The sequence below is a fragment of the Schistocerca americana genome, chromosome 1 (assembly GCF_021461395.2).
Source record: "Schistocerca americana isolate TAMUIC-IGC-003095 chromosome 1, iqSchAmer2.1, whole genome shotgun sequence".
NCBI lineage: Eukaryota > Metazoa > Arthropoda > Insecta > Orthoptera > Acrididae > Schistocerca > Schistocerca americana.
In genome coordinates this window covers 213,727,974-213,752,083 of record NC_060119.1, presented here as the reverse complement: position 1 = coordinate 213,752,083, position 24,110 = coordinate 213,727,974, and the positions used below count along the sequence as shown (strand labels likewise).

Here is a 24,110-nt window from a genome sequence, read left to right as displayed (position 1 = left end):
CTAAACAAGAATTGCCATAGACAATGTGAGTACTATTTAGTTTGTACTGCTGGTATTGGATGGTGATTCTGCAACAGGTTGTCTCTGAGACAGTGATTTAGTTCTGACATCAAATGTGTCAAATTGTGACAATCCACTTAAATGATTGCCAGTTCTCATGATTGAGAACTTTTCCTTAAGTATTAATTTTTACGGGGGTCATACCATAAAATATGTATGCTGTTGCAACAGTGACCACTGTTTCTGCTTGTAATTGCATTACGCTTTCACTGTTTCATGTACCTGTTCTAACTGTACACCAATAACCCATAGCCACTGCAATTCAGGGAGAGATCCCTTTGTGTCTCAATTAATTCCATTCAGCTGAATGAATGAGTAAATAATACACACACAGCAGATATACCTATATAAAATTAAAATGCAAATTCTAAAATAAAATAGTAACAAAATATTATGTTCCACATACTTATCACATATCAGCATGGCCAAAGGGTAACTGCTCCTTAACCAGTGTATCTAGGGAATCACTCTCACCCTCCCTAAACTGTCCTTCTCATTTAATACACAAAATGCATATATTTTTTGCATTCTTTTGGGTTTTTAAACTTGGATTTAAAATCCCGGTCATGGCTCAAGTGCTTTATAAATTCTGTGAGTAAATTTTTGACTACCACTCATTTATCAGTAAAACGTAATAAATGTAGCTAAGCTGCCTATGTCCAGTCAGTGAGTATTTTCTGGAATGTGACAGCAGAAACCTGCATTCTCCATCTAACACTAGTACTCCCATATTCTAGGGACAGGAACTGGCTTTGGAACATGTATTTGTCTCTTACCATCCATGTGGGTTTTGCTTAATAGAATTTCTTTCCCCTTTCTTCTTAAGCACTCTCTTTCACATCTTTCCTTTCCCTACCATTTCTTTGTTTTGGTTCATGCTTTCTTTCTCTATCTTTATGATCTATTCTCTTTCTTTTCTTAATGATTTTGATGTATTGTATTTGTTTCCTTTTCATTTTCTTATGTATTTCTTTGTTTGCTTTTTCTTTTCTTTTACATTTCTTGGTATAGTATTTTCTGTTACCTTAATGTATCATTCTTTACCTTACAGAAATACTTTAAATTGATTTTCTTAAAAGCACCAAAAGCTTGAGAAATGATGCCCATTTTCCCCAGTTACCTTCCTGTGCATGTCTTCTTTTCCACATTAAGTAGAAATGATGTGCTTAAATATTTTGGAATGTGTGTGTCAGAAAAGTCTCATTACATAAAGATTGCACTGTTAATAATAATGATTAAATTAGTCATCATTCATCCTTCCCCATTCACTGCTATTCGTGCATGATCTTATAATTGTATGATATTTGCTCATAAATATTACTTAACCATTTATCTGAGAGTGTGACTTGGATTCAGGATGATGTGATGTCATCCTGCACCTGTGTGGAATCAACATGAGACGAGTTGATTTGCAGCCTGGGCTTTAAACAACAGCTGCCCCAACCTAATTGTGTCACAGCTTGTGTGATGTCACAAGTGTGAGTCAACATATTATATACTTATAACATAGAATTGTAGATGTATGGTGGCTTCCCAGCAGCTTATTTCTAACAGTGTGTTGAATACTAATATTTTGCTACATTAAAAAATTCAGGATGGAATGTAACAATATTATGAAAAGGATTGTTGCTACTCACCATATAGCAGAGATGCTGAGTCACAGATAGGCACAACAAAAACACTGTCAGGAAGTCAGCTTTCAGCCAACAACCTACACACACACACACACACACACACACACACACACACCCATTCATGCAAACACAACTCACACACACATGACCTCAGTCTGTGGCAGCTGAAGCCAACCTTGTTGTGCTGAAAGCTCACTTTCTGACAGGCTTTTTGTTGTTCCTATCTGTGACTCACCATCTCTGCTATCCTTTTGCTATGTTAAAAAAATATAGAAGTACATTGTTGAGAGAATAATGTAATATATATATATATATATATATCTGTGTGTGTGTGTGTGTGTGTGTGTGTGTGTGTGTGTGTGTGTGCATGTTTCAGTTCAGTACAGACATCGTGTAAAGGTCTTGGGTAGTAATACTGAAATATAATGAGAAGTAGTAATATCTTAATGTGTCCAGAGCTGTGTCAGTTGTAATTTGATATTTGATAAAACAATGGAAATGTCATATTGGCTGTTTTTGATATGTTGACTTGAATCATCAACATTTATGTATCACATGATAGTTTGGACAGCCAAGAGAAACATCATATTGTTGAAATTGTGATCTTCAGTACTCCTTGTTTGATGATAACATATTTTATTGTCATATGATGGTTTTTCTCGTTATGAAAGCAACCATCATTTTACCGAAGTCAGTGGACATGTAGTAAGTAATCATGACCAACAATATCTGACTTTCAACTGTAGAGAGAAGTTGTAATTGCTCAAATGAAATACTAGTTTTGTGTTAACGATTTTCATTGGGTTTTGTGGAGTAAACTGACAATACCATGTTTGTCTTTGTCATGCTAGTGTAGAATGTGTCATAAAACCAGCTAAGCGCAAAATCCATGTGTTTCACTTGTTTATTCACAAATATAAGACCTTATATTGTCTTTCATACAATTATTCCCCTACTCTTTGCATATGTACACGTGATTTAAGGCACAGTTTTGAGAATGAGAATTTTTAGAAACTTGTAAGTGTTGTGTTTAAGATACAAGGGGTAGTCAAATGAAAACCAAACACCCACAACAATGGGACCATAGAATTGTTCCATTCAAAAGTAATCACCACATGCATTAAGAAATTTATTCCACTGGGAAATGAGATGATAAGTTCCTGTTTCGTAGAATGTGGTTGGCTGCTGATGGACCCACAACTGCATCCACTCTTGCACTTCTTCATATGACAAAAACTGTCATCCAGACATGTCTTTCTGCAGGTTGGCGAAGATGTGAAAATCACATGGTGACAGATCCAGGTTGTACAGAGGCTGTTGCAGTATTTCTCAACCAAATCACTAAAGCTTAGCCTTTGCCTGGTTGGCAGAATGGGGATGGGCATTATCACACAACAGGATGATTCTGTTCAACGACCAGACTGATTCTGTCTGGCAGCATTCCAACAACCTGAGGGCAAATGGAAAAGCCAACAGTGAAAACATCCCACATGTCTCCTGCCAAACAAATCCAAAGCTACTCACACAAGTTCCGGGTAGGTCACGATGACCTTCTTCTTCAACTGCAGGGGCCCTCTGCTAGTCAAGTTTCTCAAGTGTGGAACCACAATCACTGTGCAGTGCTATAAAGACACTTTTTCAGAAATTGTGACATAGCATAAAAACAAAACACCCAGGAATGCTGTTGGACGGTCTTCATGTTGTACAACAGTACCCATCCTCACACTACCAGTGGTACAAAGGCTATGCTTAAGTGATTTGGTTGGGAAATGTTGTAACATTCTCCATACAACCCAAATCTTTTACCATGTGATTTTTATGTCTTTAGTGACCTGTCAGTTTCAGTCAGACAAGGAAATGCAAGAGTGGATGTGGCTGTGGATCTGTCAGTGGCCAACTGCATTGTACAAAACAGCAGTTGATCATCTCATCTCCCACTGGGATAAATGTCTTAATGTGTTTGGTGATTAGTTTCCAGTGAAACCATTCCATGGTCTCATTGTGGTGGGTGTTGTTTTCATTTGACTGCCCCTTATATTTTGTAATACATTTTATATCTTACCACTCTGTCAAAGGCTTTAATATAATCTATGAATGATTTCTTAGTTAATTGCTAGTGTCTATACTGTAGTAGTTGAGCTTTCCCAAGACAGCAATACCATATCGGATTGCAGATTTGGAGTAACCATCATAAGACTACTTGCCATATGGTCAGGTCAGGTGCAGTTGGTAGTATATGCACTGCAAATGCAAAGCTGGTTCATTAGGTTTCTATGTTCTCACTATGTTTGTGCTAGTTCAAATCTTCATCTAAATTAGCCTAAGTATCTGACTAAGTCAGTTTCTTCTACATGTTAATGTAGACAATTTTTAATTTTTTGTTTCTGAACTGCATCATGTAGACTTTAGAAATGCTCAAATTCCGCCCATAAGCTGAGTTTCTAAGCTACTGAGAATACTGATTGATTATCAGCTCAGGAATATTTTCTGCATTCTGATTTTCAACTAACCCAGAAATATCATCTTCAAACAAAGCTGATGGGGGCCTGATATTTACTGATAAATCATTCTCATGGGAAAGAAACATGACTAGGCCTAATATAGAGCCTTGTGGAATACCCTGTTATATTATTTTCCAGTCAAGGATTCTTGCATTATTCTCCTAAGTATGAACATTGTATCAGTTCTAGATAATTCACGTAAGAAGAGATTAAAATATTTTACTTTTTAATGACTGGTGTTTAATTAACTCTACATCAGCTATAATTTATGGATTTTATGTTTAACATCCAGTTCAACACCTTGTTTTGTATCTTCATAGCCTGTATTAAAGACTCCTCAGCAAACTCCCATCTTACTTGCGTGACGTCTTTCAATGGCAAATTTGTAGTATTAGCTGTAATCTGTAGGAGCTTTTCAGTGTTTATATAACATCATTTAGCAGAAATTTTCATCTTCCTCAGTTATCCTATTTCTGTTTACTGATATTTTACGTTCCATAATTATATTTAAGTGCAATGACTGAAATACATAATAGAGTTGTTTCTTCAAAATGCATATATTTGCAACTTTCAGATCTGAAGACACTGAAAATCAGCACCTGACACAATTTCCTACAAATGAGTCACACTTTCACAAAGTAGCTATTGTTGGTGCAGGAATTTCTGGTCTTGCAGCTGCAAAAAGTCTGATTGAAGGTGGGATTCAAGATATTGTGATATTGGAGGGTAAGTACCTATGTGTAGCCTCTTAGTCAAAACAAATACCATAGTTTGAAATGAGAAAGAAATAGAACAATGGACTTATCTTGGATAGATGTGGTCAGCACACTTCATACAAGAAAAAACTGCTAGCTGGTAGAATGGATGACCTGTGTTTATCTTTAGGAAATGGAATTCTTAGTACTGACAATGGACACATGTAAAACCTGAAACAAACATTCCAGTTTTCAGAATAGATAGCTCCTTCCTTGGGTAGGAAAGAGGGATAAGTTTAGGAAGATTATAAAGCAAGTAGTGAAATTGTTAGTGCTGCCGATAGACACATATAAAAGTAGAAGCAATTATTCCAGCTTTCGCAACTGATAGTTCCTCACCCAGGGAGGAAGATTTGAAAAGAGGGGCAGATCACCCACACATCAGGTTGAGAGAAACACTTATGTTGTGAGGAGAAAGGGGTGACGAAAGTGAAGGAGGACATCAGAGAGAGTGGAATTTCGAAGATAATGCTATGGTAAGCATTATGCCAGCCTCATTCCAGACATGATGAAAGACAGAGTGGGAGGTAAAAAAGAGTGAGAGGAAGAGAAATCAGAACTTGGGAGTATAATGGAATTAAGAACTTGAAGGAAGGCAAAAAAGGAACTGGAGAAAACCAAAAGTTGTGTGTGTGTGTGTGTGTGTGTGAGAGAGAGAGAGAGAGAGAGAGAGAGAGAGAGAGAGAGAGAGAGAGAGAGAGGTGGGAGGAGGGAGGGTGGGGAAGCAGTGATTGGGGGCCATGAAGGGAAAAAAATAAAAAATAACAAAGTAAAATAAATTTCTGAATAAATAAACCTTCAAGACAGTTATTATGTGGCCATTCATGTGCTCAGCCTGTTTAAAAAAAACTGCTGTGCAGTGACCACATGCCAATTGATAAACAAAATGTGTGATTTCAGATGTTGCCCTGCCTTTCATGTCATGGGATTTGCTAATGATGAGGCTAGAGTAAGTGGTAGTGAATGGGTTCATGGGCCAGGTTTTGCAACAGGATTGACTGCAGAACTAAGAACCTTAAAGTAGGGATTAAGGTCTGGGAGTATAGTTATACAAAAATGTTCTGAAGGTTAGGATGACAATGAAAGCCAACAATGGATGGTGTGTGAAGGTTATCAGAAAGAGTTGATCTCATTTCAGGACATGACCCGAGAAAGTCATGGCCTTAACTGAGTAATGTACTTAGGCATATGAGGGCAGGATCACACTGTGTGACAAGGGTGTTGCTAATAAGTGTTTTGGAAGTGGGAGCTGTATTTGTTGGAGGGTGAAGGAGAAACTACCTGGCAGTTTTTTTGACAGGGTATGTGAGGTAGTTGCAGGATAGGAAAGCCTGGAAGAGCTTGTCAGTATAGGTGTAGAGGATTTGTTGGTGGAACAGATAAGTTTGCCACAGGTGGCTAAGCTATAAGGAGCATTTGATGCGGAATGCATGACAGCTGTCAAAATTGAGTTACTGTTGTTTATGGTTTTGTTTTAAACAGACTGAAGTGTGGATGTGAGTAGTACTGAGATGAAGATCAATGCCAAGGAAGTTGGCTTTGGGTTTTAAATGGAGGAGGGTAATTTGAGTTGGGAGAAGGAATTAAGCTTTTACAGAAGTTGAAGTTCATACCACAAAAATGCCATTGATAAATTTGTGCTAAGTCAGAGGGTCCAGCTCATGGGTCTTGAGAATGCTTCTTTGATGTGGCCCATGAAAGGTTGGCTTAGGATGGGGCCATACTGTTTCGCTTAGTGGTTAATGTACTTCCTGGTTTGTTTGTGGCTTGGCTTCAAATGTAAAGCAGTAACAAAAAGGGATGAAGTTGGCTAGGGTAAATGAGGTTTTAGGTTGTCTTTCAGGTGGCAGAGGTAATGTTCTAAGACTGAGAGGGCATATGTATATGTCATGCTGGTGTAGAACGAGGTCACATCAACAGTGAAAAGGAGGGTTGCAGGTGTGATGAGGGTAGTAATGGATTTGAGTTGTTCCAGGAAGTGATTGGTGTCTTTTATGTAGCATGTGAAGCCACTGCCTGATGCATTGGAAGTGCTGGTCTACCGGATATGGTGGTGTGGTGTCGATATAATCACAAGTTCTTTGGACAAAAAGTATGTGATGATTCAGTCTGTTTATGTGACTTGTTGTATATACACATGTAGATGCTTGTACTTAAATATACATCTGTATCAAAATATAAAGTGGAAGTGTTTGATTTCGGGATGGTAACCAATCACATTCCCACGGTGGCTACGGTAGTTCTTTACTGTATTTTGGGATATCGGCTGTAACTGCTCTAGGCAGGGTTTGATGCTCACTCTTTTAGCATGGTTTGGAATTAGTTGGTGAAGAGGTACTTTCATTTGAGGTCATGGGTATAGGAGGTTTAGTATCGGCACTGACAAAGATACTAAAAGAGGCAAGATCTTTGGCAATGACAATGTGGTTGAATTTTGGTGTTGAAGTGAAGGTTAGGCCTTTGGAAGGAGACAGTGTGATTGATATTTGGTGTTGAAGTGAAGGTTAGGCTTTTGGAAAGAATGGTTGAGAGGTGTAGGAAAGGAGGTATTTGAGTTGATTATGGCTATGTCTGAGCTAGGGTGGGGGATGTTTTGTGACTGGGAGGTTAAATTTGGAGGCCTGGCTAGGCTTGTTGATTAGGAAAGAGAACGGAAGGGGTGTCGCGGGTGACATAGTAGATGATAAATGCAGGAGAGGAAAAGAGGAACACAATGTTACCACTTAAGAGATATTTGCTTAACAGCGTAGATAGCTTGCAGTGGTGGTTTGGGTATTTTGTTCCAGTTTGCAGCTGTCTTCAAGAAGAGTTACACAAAGTGTGCTAGAAGGTCAAAGGACTGAAAGGTGGATGATTTTTAATAGAGCCAGCAGCTGTTGAAATTGGTAGTTGGTGAAGGCAGCTTATAGGTCAAAGACAAGGTGGGCAAGGGTCAAGGGTTGGTCAGTTTGGAGTTTAAAGATGGTTATGTGGACAGGTGAGTTGTAGTGAGGGAAAGGAACTTTTAAAGTGATGCCTGTAGGTGCAATATTTCATACTAGTGCAAAGATCTGTGCAACTTTTACTAATGAAAACTCTATATTTAATTTCCTGTGAGTCAAAATGAAGGAAGTCAGATTTGAAGATGCTTGTATTATTTTTTTTTTGTTCAGTATAAGGCATAATATTTACAAATTTATGAGATCCTTTACAAACAATTCATGCAACTCCAGCAAATTATCTTTCATTCATGGTTGTCAGAGTTTATCACACTCTAGTACATGTAGGTTAACAACAAAGAAATACTTCAACAATTGTTATGTTTTCCCTTCAGCTTCACAAATTAAATTACAACATATGTAATCCTCAAGTTAATACTTCTATGAACTGAAATGAGCACTAACTCATCACTGAATTTCACATATTTTCCAGAAAATTTTCATGGTTATTCTAAACAGATCCTTGCAAGTGTCTTTTACCCTATAGCAGTTGTAGGGGAGTTTTGAAGCTAACTTGACTATTGCCAGCAGAAGCTGTTCAGACAGGTGTGTTGATTTGCACCCTACAGCTCACCAGTCATGCCGCACTCAGTCCAGAGTGGAAACCTTGTCCATAAAAATTGAAACACAGCATTAATAATCAGAATACATGAAATATCAGTCATAAGGAATGATATATTTGCTAGCTTATATCACCCTACTTATGGTAATGGTACATAATAGAGAACACCATTTTCAGCCTTGAAACATTGCTGTTACTTTGCACTAGTGCTCTCACAAACCCATTGAAAGGATAAGAGTAATCTTTGATATCATTTGTGATTCTTATAATACAATGGTGTTTTTTCTGAGTCTGGCTCCTAAAAATGATATCTGAACAGCATATACTATATTTTAATTCTCCAATGAAGGTCCATGAATGTTAAATAATAAAACATTGTGGTAAGTACTCAGAGAAGAATATTCTACCTATCTAGCCACAGTGATAGAAGCACAGGTTGTAAAAAATAGAAAAATTTGTTTTTGCAGGTAAAGGTGTCTTTAACTGACAAAAGAGAGGGCTGGAAAAATAAGACTAATGAGGGGTTACTCCAAAAGTAACACCAGATCAAGTAGACATGTTAGGATGAGCAGTTTATGTACATCCTTTCTGATGGGATAATTCTGTTGAAAAATACAGTTAAAACTGAAAAATAAGGTGAAATGGTGTTAAGAAACTAATGGTCAAATTTCATATATATAAGTATTCACAAAACCTAGTCCTTATTCTGATATGTCAGTATGTATACTCTTTAATGCTGTTTGTGACAAGCAATAAAAATAAATCTTCAGAGATTTACAAAGCCATACATCCTTAACTTAATTTTACAGATAATGAATCATGTCTCCAGGTGTAACTAAGAGGTAATTTATGTGTGAAAATAACTGTTGGGAGAAAGTAACTAGAATAAAAGTAGGAAATACTGCAACCCTATAAGTAAACAGTGAATGGCAGCAATTAACCAAGTATGATTCATTAAATTAATTGATAACTTTAGTCTCCTAGTATGTACAAAAATAAAGAATAACTGTAATTATATAATTATGAACTGTTAAATTCATCATTGTATCAATTACAGATCATTCACTATTCTCTGTTCTAGACCATTGCTTCATTTTGTAATTGGATTGTTGTTGTTGCATCTTTATGACACTCAACATTGTGGTCATCAGCTCTCATTGTACTTGGAGACCCCATGGTTTTCCTCCCTTTGGTTGATACACAAGAGCAAACTTTGGCAAGTCATGATTTTCCATTTGTAAAGTGTGTTGACACCGTCATTATCTATAGTTTTGTTTTATCATTCATGGTGAAGATCTTCAGTTTTCATCAAATTGTCTTGCTTTTCATGCAGTGTAGAATTTTAGCACTGTTAACTTCTTTTAAAAATGTTATTTCAGGTTCCCTGACTATGGGATTTGTCTTCATTTTTTGTATTCATTTTTTGCTACCATATAAATAGCCACAATGTTATAAACTTTGTTATTTTTTATAGAGTGTGAATCCAGAGTTCTTCTAATTATTGCCTACTTTCAACAAAAAGTTGGTTAGTTTCTTCTTGATATCCTTTCTGCAATCATATGTCATTTTGCTTATGAGGATATACAGTGTGCTCCTCCTTCTACTGTTTCTCATCCTTGCCATACAACACAAATCCTTTTTCTTCCTCTGTCATTGTAGTGTACAGTCATTGTTCCAAGTGGGTAACCAGATCTCTGTAGCTCAGTTTTGGAGGATGCTTGTAATGATCATCAGCAAGGAAAAGAATGTTGACTAACGTGTGAGCCTAGCTTCGATGCATAGACTTCAGAATCAAGAATGAATTTCCCTGGTGTATGGCTCTTTCCATACAATGTTCAATTGATAACTACCAAATTAATGTTGGTTTAGGTCACTGATATTACAACAGCTGGCCGCGTAAGTCACAATTAACCAGAAACATACAGTCCAGAGAAAAGAATATGGAAAGTGTAGTAGCCACCAGAAAGATCACGGGAGGCGCACATTGGCACGGCGCGTCATGGACGGTAGTTGCCGCAAGTAGAGTCCCGTCCACCAGAGGGCACGCGAGAATTCGGACGCGACCTCTGCCGGCATGACAACAACAACAACAACAACTCCGGCTGCACGGGCCATGTCCAGTCAGTTAACATCGGGCATGCCTAGGACACAGTCCCGGTCTACGCTAAGTGAAGTGCGACGTAAACGTGAACAGTGTCACTACACAATTGGTGACGAGTAGGGTCGTACTTTCGCGTGTTGCATTGTTGTTCCAGTTTCGCAGCTTCTCCACGGCATGGAGGATTTGGTGCGAGTTTTGGTTGCGCAGCAGACGGAACTCATGGCCACCATGAAACAAGTGCTTCCGGCGTTGCTCTCCATGCCGTCTGCTCCGGTGCCGTTCCCTCCTCTCTTTCCCCCGTATAACAAGACGGCGGAGAATTGGGACGCATATGAACATCGCCTTCGGCAGCATTTCCAGGCATTTCATGTTGCCGATGCTGAGGTATGTTGTGCTCTCTTCTTGTCTTGGATATCTCCCTCACTGTATCAAGTTTTGCGGCAGCTAGCGCCATTGCAGGAACCCTCGTCCTTGTCTTTTGACGCATTGGGTTCATTGCTGTCTTCATATTATCGCCGCCGCACGCATGTTGTGGCGGCTAGGGTCGAGTTCTATCAATGCAAGAAACAGCCCCATCAGTCTTACCGGGCGTGGGCTGCTACCCTGCACGGTCTTAGTCGCAAGTGTCATTTTGTCACGGAGCAGTCGCGAGAGTCGTACGCCCATGTTATGGTACGCGACGTCATTGTTCGTTCGGCCCCTGATAGGGAGGTCTGGCAACGGGCCCTGCAGTTAGAAAACCCTTCCCTCGAGGAAGTCCTGTCCATTGCTCAATCGTATGAAGTCTCTCACGCAGCAGGTCAACAGCTGGAAGCGTGGTGTGACGTCGCGGAGGTTCAGGGCGGCGCGGCCGCGTCCACTGTGTCAGGGGTGGACGACGTGCGAGCGGTACAATCCGGCCATTACGGCCGCTCCCACACGGCGCGTAAACAGAATTCCGGTTGCCGGCCCCTGTTGCCGTCCTGTGCGTCGTGCTATATACATCATGATCAGTCAGAGTGCCCCCAGCGTTGGGCCATTTGTCGCAAATGTAATAGAAAAGGTCACATTGCTAAAGTTGGGCGCTCAGCCTCAAAAGAATCGAAGGAAGCAGGTACAGAGGACATGGACGTTGACATTCAGGAAGTTTCATCGGGCCAGGCTCCCGACGCATCGGCATGCAAACTCTTTATCGAGGTGTCGGTTAGGTCGTGCCGGTTACAACTGCAAGTCGATACGGGCGCGGCAGTTTCGTTGTTGAATGCACAAACTTATTCCGACCTTGGATCGCCCCCGTTGGCGCCAGTTTGCTGGCGTCTACGCGGTTATGGTAAACAGTTCATTCCCCTAATGGGTCAATTCACTACCGACGTGACTTACAATCAGTCACTCGGCCTATTACTTTTATTGTTGTCAGTGATGCGAGCTCAGCTAACCTTTTTGGCCTGGATGCCTTTCAAGCTTTCGGTTTTTCTATCGCTGACACCATACAGTTGGTCTCCGAAGACGTTCCCTATCAATCATTGGAATCTTTGATCCCCGACTTTCCAGATATTTTTGAGGAGGGCCTGGGGCGTGTTTCAGATTTTGAAGCTCACTTAACGTTGAAGGCGTCGGCTCGCTCGCATTTTCTACGCGCGAGGCAGATCCCCTTGGCTCTCCGCCCTCAGGTAAAGGAAGAGCTAGACCAACTGACAGCCCTAGGGGTCATTCTTCCCATTTCTTCCAGTGAGTGGGCTTCGCCCCTCGTTATTGTAAGGAAGCCCTCGGGAAAATTACGTCTTTGTGGCGATTTCAAGGCCACCATTAATTCCCAATTGGTGGTGGACACCTATCCTTTGCCTCGTGCTGATGAATTGTTCTCCTCCGTGGTGGGAGGCCAATATTTTTCGAAAATCGATCTGTCGGAGGCTTATCATCAGATACCACTTGATGAGAACTCCAAACGGTTGGCGGTCGTCAACACCCCGTTTGGCCTTTACCAATACCAGCGGTTGGCCTTTGGAATATCCAGTGCCCCAGCGATATTCCAGCGTTATCTTGAGCTTGTCACGTCGACAATTCCTCATTGTATTAATTACCTGGATGACATAATTGTCACAGGCCACAGCACGAAGGAACACTTGCACAACCTTCGCACCCTCTATCTCAAATTCAGGTCTGTGGGCTTGCGTTGCAACCTGCATAAGTCAACCTTCTTTCAACCATCCATTGAGTATGTGGCCTACACCATCTCTCGGCACGGTATCCAGCCACTAGGAAGTTTGGTCCAAGGTATCGTCAACCTTCCTCGGCCCGCTTCGCTGAAAGAATTACAAGCTTTTTTAGGCAAGATAGCCTATTACCAGCGGTTCATTCCCAGGCCTTCCACTATAGCCCCCTGTACTGCCTTCTGCACAAGGGTGTTCCTTTTGATTGGTCGCCTGCATGCGAGCGAGCGTTCACCTCGTTGAAGGGCCTCCTCACGTCAGCCCCTTGTTTGGCTACTTTTGATCCCCATAAGCCATTGGTCCTGGCTACAGATGCTTCGCAGTATGGGGTGGGGGCGGTCCTGGCCCATCGCAACGCAGATGGTTCCGAGCAACCACTGGCGTTTGCGCTTAAAACGCTTAGTCCCGCGCAGGCCCATTACTCCCAGGTGGAAAAAGAGGGTTTGGCCATTGTCTACGCTGTTACCAAGTTTCATCCTTTCTTGTATGGCACGAAGTTTCAGTTAATCACTGACCATAAGCCGTTAATATCGTTAACAGTGTTACTACAGAAAGGAAAAACTGGGTTTCAGTTTCAGCTTCTGTATGAAATCAAGCTGTATATTCTACTAAAAAAATTAAATTTTCCTGTTACATGTAAAATGTGTTTTATACATTTCTGTTTGGGAACTGTTCTTTACAGCACAAGAGTATGCTGGTGGCAGAATCTGTTCTGTGCCAGTTGGTGACAGTTACCTAGAAGCTGGAGCACAGTGGATCCACGGGGAGAACAATCCAATATATGAGCTTGCTAAAAGTTTCAATTTACTGTCTGATGTTGTTTCTGCAGAAGGTTTAGGTATGATGCAAAATATAGTTCTTGCCTTTAAATCTATGTTTAACTATTTATTGATAACACAAGATTTGATAAAGAAGTTCCAGAAGGCCGTAAACACCATTAGATTACAGTAAAGCAATAATGTTTTCTGCTAATGAAATGTACAGGTAGATTGCTAAAATTTGATCTCACTAGACAGGGAATCCTTTCCTGCTCCCACCCTATTGAGATATCTGTGTGATCAGTCAGTGACTCAAGGCATATTTCCTGATTCCTGGAAAAGCTGTTATGTGCTATAATAAGTACCTTTTTTATCATTGACGCACATTCATTGCTGACACTAGAAAGACCATGTAATTCTTGACGATTTCTTGAAATTAGCTGAAATATTGTTTTAGAAGCTGTTATTTAAAATATCATAGCCATAAAATGTAAATTTTTGAGCATTTCCAGTTGTAAAACTGTTATCATTTTCACACTAAGAATTTACTATTATTTGGTGTGGCTCCAACTTAAGTAGTTAGCATAAAACATTTTAATTTATACACTCAGATACAGTTCACATTTTTAACGAGATCTTATCAGTGTGTCTAATCCATCACTTGAAGATCATGCAGCTTTCTTCCATATGGAACACTGGCTGAAAGTCACTCTTTTACACGTAGAGTAATTTTCTACTGTGTCCTCATCTTTAGGTACTGGAATTAACTTGCAAGTGACAAATGACCTACATTTATTGTGAGATTGAGCCATAAACATATAATGATGTTACAAATATTATATCAGTATTTTTCATTTTCGCAATATTAACAAGGAATAAATGTTGATGTTTATAAATTTTATATTTAGTATGTATGTATTATGTCTGATCTATAAGTTGCACTTATCTATGAGAAGTGAGTTATCCACTGATCAATTGGTGATCCAGTGCTTTGTCTTGTAAACCACTGGAAACTGCGACAAGAGCTTGGTGTCCTACAGTGCAAGAATTCAGAGCTGTGCTCCAGACAGTGTTGAGCTCAGTAATAGTTCGGAGAATTTGATCCTCTATTATCTCTTTTTGGATAACTTCCAGTTCATAATTTTGAAAGAGAATGTTTTATAGTTGAATACCATTGGTGCAATTAAAACAAAAAAAATTCAAACCAGGTTTTGACGTGATAGATAATGCCTCTGCCTTGTAAGTGTTTGCCTCACTGGGTACTATAAGCAAAATTTACAGTCACCTTCATAATCTCAATGGGTATTCTTTTGTGGTAGCCTGCTTGACATGCAATGCTTATGTGGATCCCATTATAACAATTTTCATTCTACAGCTGTTCTGGCCTCTCAGATCTCTGACACTTATACTGATATTGAAAATACAATTCAAGATCTACAGATGTACGTAATACCACCGGTGTGGTATTATTTTTCTCCATGTAGTCAGCGTAAAATAGGAGTAATGCTCAATAAAGAAAGAGATAGTTTTGTGGAAACTTGCAGAGTAAATATGACGTGCATCTTGTGGTGAAGCCATTCAGTGATCATATTTGGTGTAAGCATAATCAAAATTATTCATTTTATCATCAACTTGCTAACTGCAGCAAGGGAACAAGTATCCTGGCTAATGGTAAGTAATGTGTGTTATACATTAAATATTGTGGATTAACTTAGAAAAAACCATGCACATTATAATTTGTTTGTTAGAGTCAAAGGTAGATATTACAAAGGCAAGACAATTCAGGGATCCATCAGGAATGAAATATTTATTTACAGTCCTCAACAATGTGTGTTCTACAGGTCAGTACATAAGGGATGATGGAGTTATACTAGATACAGCTGTGGTGTTTGAAGTTGATCGAGTTGTGTCAGAGATTCTCGAAGAATGTGAAACCTTTGTGTCCAAGTCCGGGAATGTACCAGTGTCAATTGGACATTATTTGCAGCAAAAGTTCTCTGACTACCTGAAGAGATGTCCATCAGACACAGATGAAATACGGCGTATGAAAGAGGAACTTTTTGACTGGCATATCAGGTACTTGTAATGTTTTCATTTATTTAGTAATGGGTTTGTAGGAAGAAAGCCCGTACTTTTATGGCATGTTAAAACTACGCAGTTTTGCGCCTGGATATTAATACGTGGACTAAATCTATTCTATCTCGTTCACAGTTTTTCCTTGTATTCCGTTCATCAGATTTTCCAGGCTTTTTTTGGGAGAAAAATCAAATACCAATATTGATATGTCTACATTGTTTATTTCAACTGTATTTCTGAACCTTGTCATTTTGTGAGATTTTACTTGATAACAGTCTGTGACACTAGTGAAAATAAAGTTTAATTAACACTGAGGTACGTAACTGCAGTATTAGATATAAAGATTTTTCCATGCTGCCTCTAAATTGATATCAAGAATATGAAATAGATTTCTCTATAGGAATAATACTTAAAGTAAGGGAAAGACAAACTTACTTCTAGCTGACTGATGTGTGCCACATAGAAACACTCATCAGGATACAGTAGTTCCACTAGCTTTCAAGCTCTTCGTTTTCTCTCGCAGAAGTACACACATTCACATTCACATGCAACCACACAGGTACCCAAATGACCACACACGTGGCTGCTGGTGAAAGAGCGATATCTCGAAAGCTAGTGTAAACACTGTATTCTTTTGAGTGTATCTGTGTGCCCTCTTCAATCAACTGTAGTGGAGTGTAAATACATCTAATGTGGAAATAAAATTTAAAAATTGTAGGGAAGCTCTCATAGAACGTAAATACTTTTGGATTAGAGGAGACCACTCACTGAAAAGCAGAGCATTGAGAGACACACACACACACACACACACACACACACACACACACACACACAGTTACACTCCTACATTGTTCCAGCTGAACTAACAGTACCAATGCTATATTTCAGCAGGTGGACTGGTTGTGGTGGGACGGGAGGTGGGACATGGATTGGGCGGGTGGGAGGCTAGTGGCTTGTAGGGAGGTGACCAGTTTGCTAGCTGGGAATGCGGGAGGTGGGAGCATGGCTGGTATGTGGGTTGGCAAGATTGTAGGAGCTGGTGGGAAGCAGCACATGCTGAAGGCAACGTGGGGATGTGAAATGGGAGATCTTGACAGGACTGAGGAAGGGAAAACTGTTGGTTGGAGGGTGTAGGGACAGTGTGTTACTTGTGATTGGGGCCACATAACACTACCTCCATCACATCCAGTCCAAATTTTTCTGGTCCCTAATCATTTAATCATTAGGCATTACGATACAACATTTGTGTGTCTTGCTGAATGAGGGTTCTGGTTAACTGCCAGATCATTAGGATGAAACAAATCTCTGAAAAAGAAACTCCCACCACAAGGTGTCCTGTGCACCAATAGAGTGTACTCATATGTCAGTTGAGGTTAAACAGTTATGAGAGGACAACCTCTGGGACATCTGCTGTATGCCAGCTATATAACACCTAAACAGAAAAGGCAAGGATCTTAAAAAGAGTTGATAATAATAATGAAATCAAGATTTTTTCAACTATAACCTCTACTAACAAAGAGAGAAAAAGCTACAGTATCAGACTTTGTAAAAGATAAATAAATGCTAATCAGAACTGATGATGTTTTGTGAAAGAAAGTGAAACACATCTGTTGTAACACACTGTGAAACTACATTAAGCTTAAGACAGAAAAAACAACAAAAACACAAATCCTCATTCATCATCATATCATCAGGGACATTTTCTAGCCATTGGCACAAAGCTTCTTCATTTCTTCCCACCACCTCTTATGTATCTTCCTTAGCATTCTATTGAATGTCATCCTCTGTATCTCTTAAACCTTGCTGATTACTGAGCGAGGTGGTGCAGTGGTTAGCACACTGGACTCGCATTCGGGAGAACGACAGTTCAATCCCATGTCCAGATATCCTGATTTAGGTTTTTCTGTGATTTCCCGAAATTGCTTCAGGCAATTCCTTTGAAAGGGAATGGCGGACTTCCTTCCCCATCCTTCCCTAATCCGATGAGACCGATGACCTTGCTGTTTGGTCTCTTCTGCCAAATCAACCCAGCCCCAGCCCTGATTCCATCTGTTCCTGTAATGGTATTCCCTTTACCATCTTCCTATTCTTTTCATTCAGAAAAAAATTGTATAAAACAGCTGCTGCAGAAGATGACCATCCAAACAAAAATATCAATTGTTATTGCATTTATTCGCAGCTTAATAATATTGCTGACCTTCAGTCTTCCAAGCAGACTGTTGAAATTGTATCTTGCTTCTATTTTGTTTACAGGTTTCAGGTGATTGACAATAGCTGCTTGACTTTGGATACATTATCAGCAAAATTTTGGGGAAAATTCATCTTCTGCGGTGGAGAAGACTACTTAAACTTTAAACAAGGCTATAGCTCATTAATCCAGTGTTTAACACAAGAACTACCAGATGGAATCTTGAAGTTGAAAAGACCAGTTGTAAAAGTAAAATGGAAAGGAGAAACCATAAAGACTTCACTGATATGTTCAAAAGGACATGTCAGTAACATGGGGAGTGAAGGTTCCCAGAGACTGTTACTGGTGAACAATGACTCAGAATTGCCAGATGCAAATGAAATGAAAAAGGAAGAAATTAAAAGACATTTAAATAATCCACATAAATTGGAGGAGACAGATGCAAACAATTGTGAAGATTATGTGAAAATCACTTGTGAAAATGGGTGTGTTTATTGGGCTGAACATGTAATAATAACTAGTTCATTGGGTTATTTAAAGAGGAACTACAAAACATTGTTTGAACCATCATTACCATCAAGAAAAATACAGGTAATTTTCTTCAGATACTGTAATGCATCAAAAAATGTAGTTTTAATTGTAATTCCATGAGTAGAACAAACAAATAATGTGTTCTTTGATATTAACACTAACATGTACTGATATACATATCCTATAACCTCACTCATTCCAGATCATTTTGATAACAGAATCATTTAAATGATCTGTGGAACATGCAACTAACTAACTAACTTTCTACATCTGCATGTACATCTATATGATTACTCTGCAATTCATGCATAGGTATATGGCAGAGAGTTCTTTGAACCACCTTCAGACTATTGCTCTACCATTCCACTCCCTATTAGCACGTGGGAAAAGTAAACACTTAATCCTTTTTATGAGCTCTGATTTTTTGTATTTTATCATGACAAACATTTCTTCCTTTGAAGGTTGGAAAAAATAAAATATGTCCACATTCAGAGGAGAAAGATGGTGATTGAAATTTCATGTAAAGATCATCCCACAGTGAAAAACATCTTTGTTTTAGTGATTGCCACCCATACTTGCTTATCATGTTTGTAACACTTTCTTCCTTATTTCATGATAAAACAAAATTAACTATTTGGACATTTTCAGTCACACTTGGTAAGGACCCCACACCGCATAGCAATACTCTAGCAGAGGACAGACAAACATAATGTAAGCTGTCACTTTAGTAGATGTGCTGCATCTTCTAAGCATTCTGCCAATAAATCGCAGTCTTTGGTTTGGTTCCCCACAACATTATCTGCATGAGTGTTGAAGTTTATGTTGTTCATAAATTTAATTCCTAGGTATTTTGGTGAACTGACAGGCTTTAAATTTGTGTGATTTATCATGTAATCAAAATTTAACAGATCTTTTCATACTCATATCGGTGACCTTGCACTTTTCCTTAGGAAATGCCATATGCCACTTTCATTTTGCTCAATGATTTTCCTTCAGTTACTATGTACTGTGACCTTTCTGACAGGAAATCATGAATCCAGTCACACAGCTGACATGAAACTCCATAGCTATGCAATTTGATTAGAAGTCTCCTGTGAGGAACAAAGTGAAAAGTCTTTTGTATATCTACAAATATGGAATCAGGCTGATTATCCTGTTGATGACATTAATTACTTTGTGTGAATAAAAAGCTAGTTGTGTTTCACAGGAATGATGTTTTTTGAACCTGTGATAATTATGATTACATGCTGAACACAGTATATGTTCCATAATCCTACTGCAAATCAATGTCAGTGATATGGGTCTGTAATTCATCAGATAACTCTTGCATCCTCTCTTGGGTTTTAGTGTTATCTGTGCAACTTTCCTGTGTTTTGGTACAGATATTTCATCGAGCAAGTGATTGTGTATAATCGCTAAGTGTGGGGCTGTTGTATCAGTATACTATGGAAGGAGCCAGTTTGGTATACTATCTGGAACTTGCCTTTTATTAAGTGATTTAAGCTGCTTTGCTACTCATTTTGCAGCTGCTCTTGATCTAAATTCTGGGATATTTATGTCATCTTCTTTGGTGAAAGAATTTTTGAAAACTAAGTTTAACAAGTTTACATATGAGCGGAATCTCTTTGGATTTACTGTCAGATTTTGAGACAGGGTTCTGTTGTGGAAGCTGTTAAAAGCATTTCACATTGAAGTTGGCACGAAATTTTGAGTTTCAGTAAAATATCACTAATCTTGGAGATTTTGTGTTCTTTTAAATTTTGTTGCTTGTCCAACAGTGCTCTGACCTATTTTGTATACCATGCGGCATCAGTACAATCTTTTATTAATTTATTCAATATAAATCTCTCAACTATCATAGCTACTATTTCCTTGAATTTAAGCCACTTCTGGTGTACACTTACATGGTAGACAGTCTCATAGGAAGGCTTCAGGTGAATTTTTATCTGCTTGTGTAGTACCCATCATGATATGCCCTGTTTGCTCAGGATTATTTGTTGCTTAGAGGTCAAGTATATTTTCACAACCATGTACACTTTGAGTGGTATTCTGAATTAATTGCTCAAAATAATTTTTAGAGAGAGCATTTAATACATTTTCTGACAATTTTTTGTACCAACCACCACTGAACATGCATATTGAGGGTCAATTGAAATCACCTCCAACTATAATTGTAAGAGTGGAGCACTTTTTTGAGACAATACTCAATTTTTCTGTGGACTGTTCAGCAACTGAATCATCTGAGTTGAGTGATTGGTAAAAATGAACCAAGTATCAATTTATTCCAGTTGTCAAGCGTAACCTCTAACCATGCTGACAGGGACTATCTACTTCAATTTTGCTTCTAGATAAACTACATCTAACAGTAGCAATCATGCCACCACTACCTGTATTTAACCTATCCTTTCTGTACATCATTATGTCCTTTGAAAAAATTTCAGATGAACTTATCTCCAGCTTTAGCGAGCTTTCGGTACCTATAACAATTTGAGCTTCAGTGCTTTCTATTAGCACTTGGAGCTCTGGTTCTTTCCCAACACAGCTGTGACAATTTACAACTACAGTACTCATTGCTGCTATGTCTACCATGAACCTGTATTAGTTCTAGACCCTTTGAGACTGAAGCTCTTTCTGTACTTTCCCAAGACCCTCTAACATAAAAAATACTGTCCAGTCCATTCCACATGACACTCACTATCCATGTAGCTATGTGGCTGTCTCCTGCGTATATTGTACCCCAACCTATTAAGCGGAACCTGAAACTCAACCATCCTATGGCATAAGTTGAGAAATATGAAACCTACATGGTCACAGAATCATCCAAACCTCTGATTCAGACCATCCACTCGCCTCTGTGCCAAAGGTCTGCAATCAGTTGTATCAACAGTGCTATATACGATGAGTTCTACCTTCATCTTGCAAGCAAAACTGGCAGTCTTTACCACTTCAGGTAGCTGCCTGAAACCAGAGAGAATCTCTTCTCATCCAACACGACACACATTGTTAGTACTGACACATGCCATCAAATGCAGTTGGCTGTACCACGTGCTCTTCATGGCTTACAGAAATTCTCATTTCACATCTGGGATGACTGCTCTCAGTATGCACACAGAGTGCACGCTGGATTTCTTCTTCTCCTTGGCAGCCATATCCCTAAGTATCTTCATTATATGCCTGACATTGGAGCTCCCAATTATCAGTTATTCCACTTTCTATGAATGCCTGGATCTTGTGGGCTGATAGGCTTCCTCTGGAGCAGGGTAAATGATTGCATCTGCCTTAGGGACTTTATCATCTCCAGGTAACACCTGGAACCTGAGCATCAGATGAATTGCAGAAGCCATTCAGTCAGCCCCCAGAAAGTCTTTCACTGACTGTCACACCTTGAAACGACCTCCCACCTGACCACTTGTGAGGGTTTATCCTCAATGTCACAGGTCACAGTAGGGGACCAATTGGGGGTACGAGGAATGGTTTGGATGTACACTGCATTCCCACATCCTGCCCCCAACATCGATGCCCATTAGCAACAGTGTCAAGCTGTGTGACTGAAGCTAGCACTACTCGGAGCTGTGAGCAAAGGGTCACCAACTCAGCTCACCTCTGATGACAGTAATCACATTCCCTATCCATACTAAAGACAGTGGAAGTATACACTACACATTTATAAAACCACGGAATTTTGGCTGCTAGATACAAATACGCAAGAAATGTAAGAATTCAGACTAAGATGCACATAGTAAATAAAAAATAAGTTGCTTCTTGTTATTAAAAGCTCATTACAACTCAGTAACAAAAAGCCATGCTTTGATGTTCTGTTGATGACAGGGGAGCTATTTCCCAACTAACGAGGTCTGAAACTGAAAATGGCTGCTCATACCATAATAAACACCTGTTGCCATACAAAATATACACTATACAGTTATAAAAATGCAGAACTGTGGCTACTAGATGTAAAAATATGGAAGAAATTTAAGAATTCAGATTAAAATGCACACAGTAAATAAAAAAATAAGTCACTTATTTTTATCAAAAGCTCATTACAACTCACAAACAAACAGCTGTGCTCTGATGAGGTGCTGACAACACAGGAACTGCTGCCCGACTTTATTGTATGTCTGCAAGTTACAAAAATAACAGTAAAATATTATGAGCCAAACTGTGTGATATTATAGCTTCTGTTAAAGAATAAATCATTAACAAACAATAGGGTGTTAAATGCAATCTCTAAGCTTCCAGTCAGAGCTCCATTGGGCCATCTGGTAAAGCAATCATATGTAAAACATTTGAATTAAAAACAGTCTTGGTTGCAATTTGTTCTTTTATTAACAGTGCATTTTGCCTTCATGGAGTATCTTCAGATTATGTTAAACTTTTCCTTTTACATCATTTTAAACACAATAAATTGACTCTGTGCTAGACTGAAGCACGCATTGAATCAGATAAATCTGCAAGACCCTAACCCTTTTACAACATTTTAAAAACCATAAAATGGCTCTGTGCTAGAACGAAGCATGCACTGAATCAGATCAAGCTGCAGACCACAGAGACCTTCAATCTTATGATTTTTAAAATGTTGTAAAAGGAAAATTTTAAGATAATCTGATGTGTCCCATGAAGGCAGAACGAGTTGTTAAGTGAAAGAATACATTGCAACTGGGGCTGTTTTCAGTTCAATGTGTAATATATGTGTGAGGGGTAGTATAAAGCTTTAGTTGTCACCTCAAAAAATAAAGTATTTAAATTTTTGTTTGCCTGCAATTCTGAGACACAGAGAAATCCTTGCATCACAGCATGTTGGTGGAGAATCCGAAACAGAATGGTGCAACCTGTTGATAAAATGGAGATGAGCTGCATCATTTTGTTCTGGCATCTGTGCTGCTGTACTGAATCATGAAGATTTCAGTGTGTACCATGATTGCTGTCATCAAAGAAATAAAATATTAATTATGTAATGTAGTTATAAATAAGTCAGCCTCAGGATGCATGGATGGATTTTAATTTTTTTATTGCTTGGTCAGTTTTCAGGACCGAGCGAGGTGGCGCAGTGGTTCGACACTGGACTCGCATTCGGGAGGACGACGGTTCAATCCCGCGTCCGGCCATCCTGATTTAGGTTTTCCGTGATTTCCCTAAATCACCCCAGGCAAATGCCGGGATGGTTCCTCTGAAAGGGCACGGCCGACTTCCTTCCCCATCCTTCCCTAATCCGATGAGACCGATGACCACGCTGTCTGGTCTCCTTCCCCAAAACCAACCAACCAACCAACCAGTTTTCAGGAGACTCATCTTCAGATACACCTTGTAATTTACATGTAATTTATGTCAGGTATTATATTTTCAGGATCATAGCTGGCTGTCATCACTGATCAACAATACTTGCAAGACCAGCATCCACAATGCCTTGTAGAGTATTTCACCTCAGCAGTTGGCAGCATGTATTGGTGATGTTGCAAATGCAGGCCTTGCACATATTGCTGGTTGGTGATGACAGCTACTTGCGTTACCAAAAAGCAATTAGGTAATATTGATTAGATGTGTATTATAAGTTGCAAATGAAGATGGGGCTGGTAATTCTGAAATCAATTATGCAATAAAGAAATTAGAAACCATCCTTGCAACTGGAGACTAATTTATTTATAGAAGGTTCATTCAATAAATAACCAGAAGAGTTGTATAAAAAATACCAAACTTCAACAAAGTGTGTGCTTCTTAGCTATTTTTTCGTGGTGTGCAAGATCTAACGTCAGATGGGGTCGGGATGAATGTCTCACGAA

The 24,110-nt window shown here is 39.2% G+C and overlaps 1 protein-coding gene across 3 annotated transcripts in view; it reads left to right on the top strand.

Moving 5' to 3' along the window:
* The window catches only part of LOC124621542, a 135,015-nt gene that overhangs the window by 88,730 nt on the left and 22,175 nt on the right, over positions 1-24,110 (top strand). For all 3 annotated transcript variants that reach the window (XM_047147148.1, XM_047147151.1, XM_047147150.1), the window contains exons 10-13: positions 4,770-4,921; positions 13,463-13,618; positions 15,380-15,614; positions 17,868-18,393. In XM_047147148.1, coding sequence (XP_047003104.1) covers positions 4,770-4,921; positions 13,463-13,618; positions 15,380-15,614; positions 17,868-18,393 — 1,069 coding nt within the window. The remainder of the gene's footprint in view (positions 1-4,769; positions 4,922-13,462; positions 13,619-15,379; positions 15,615-17,867; positions 18,394-24,110) is intronic.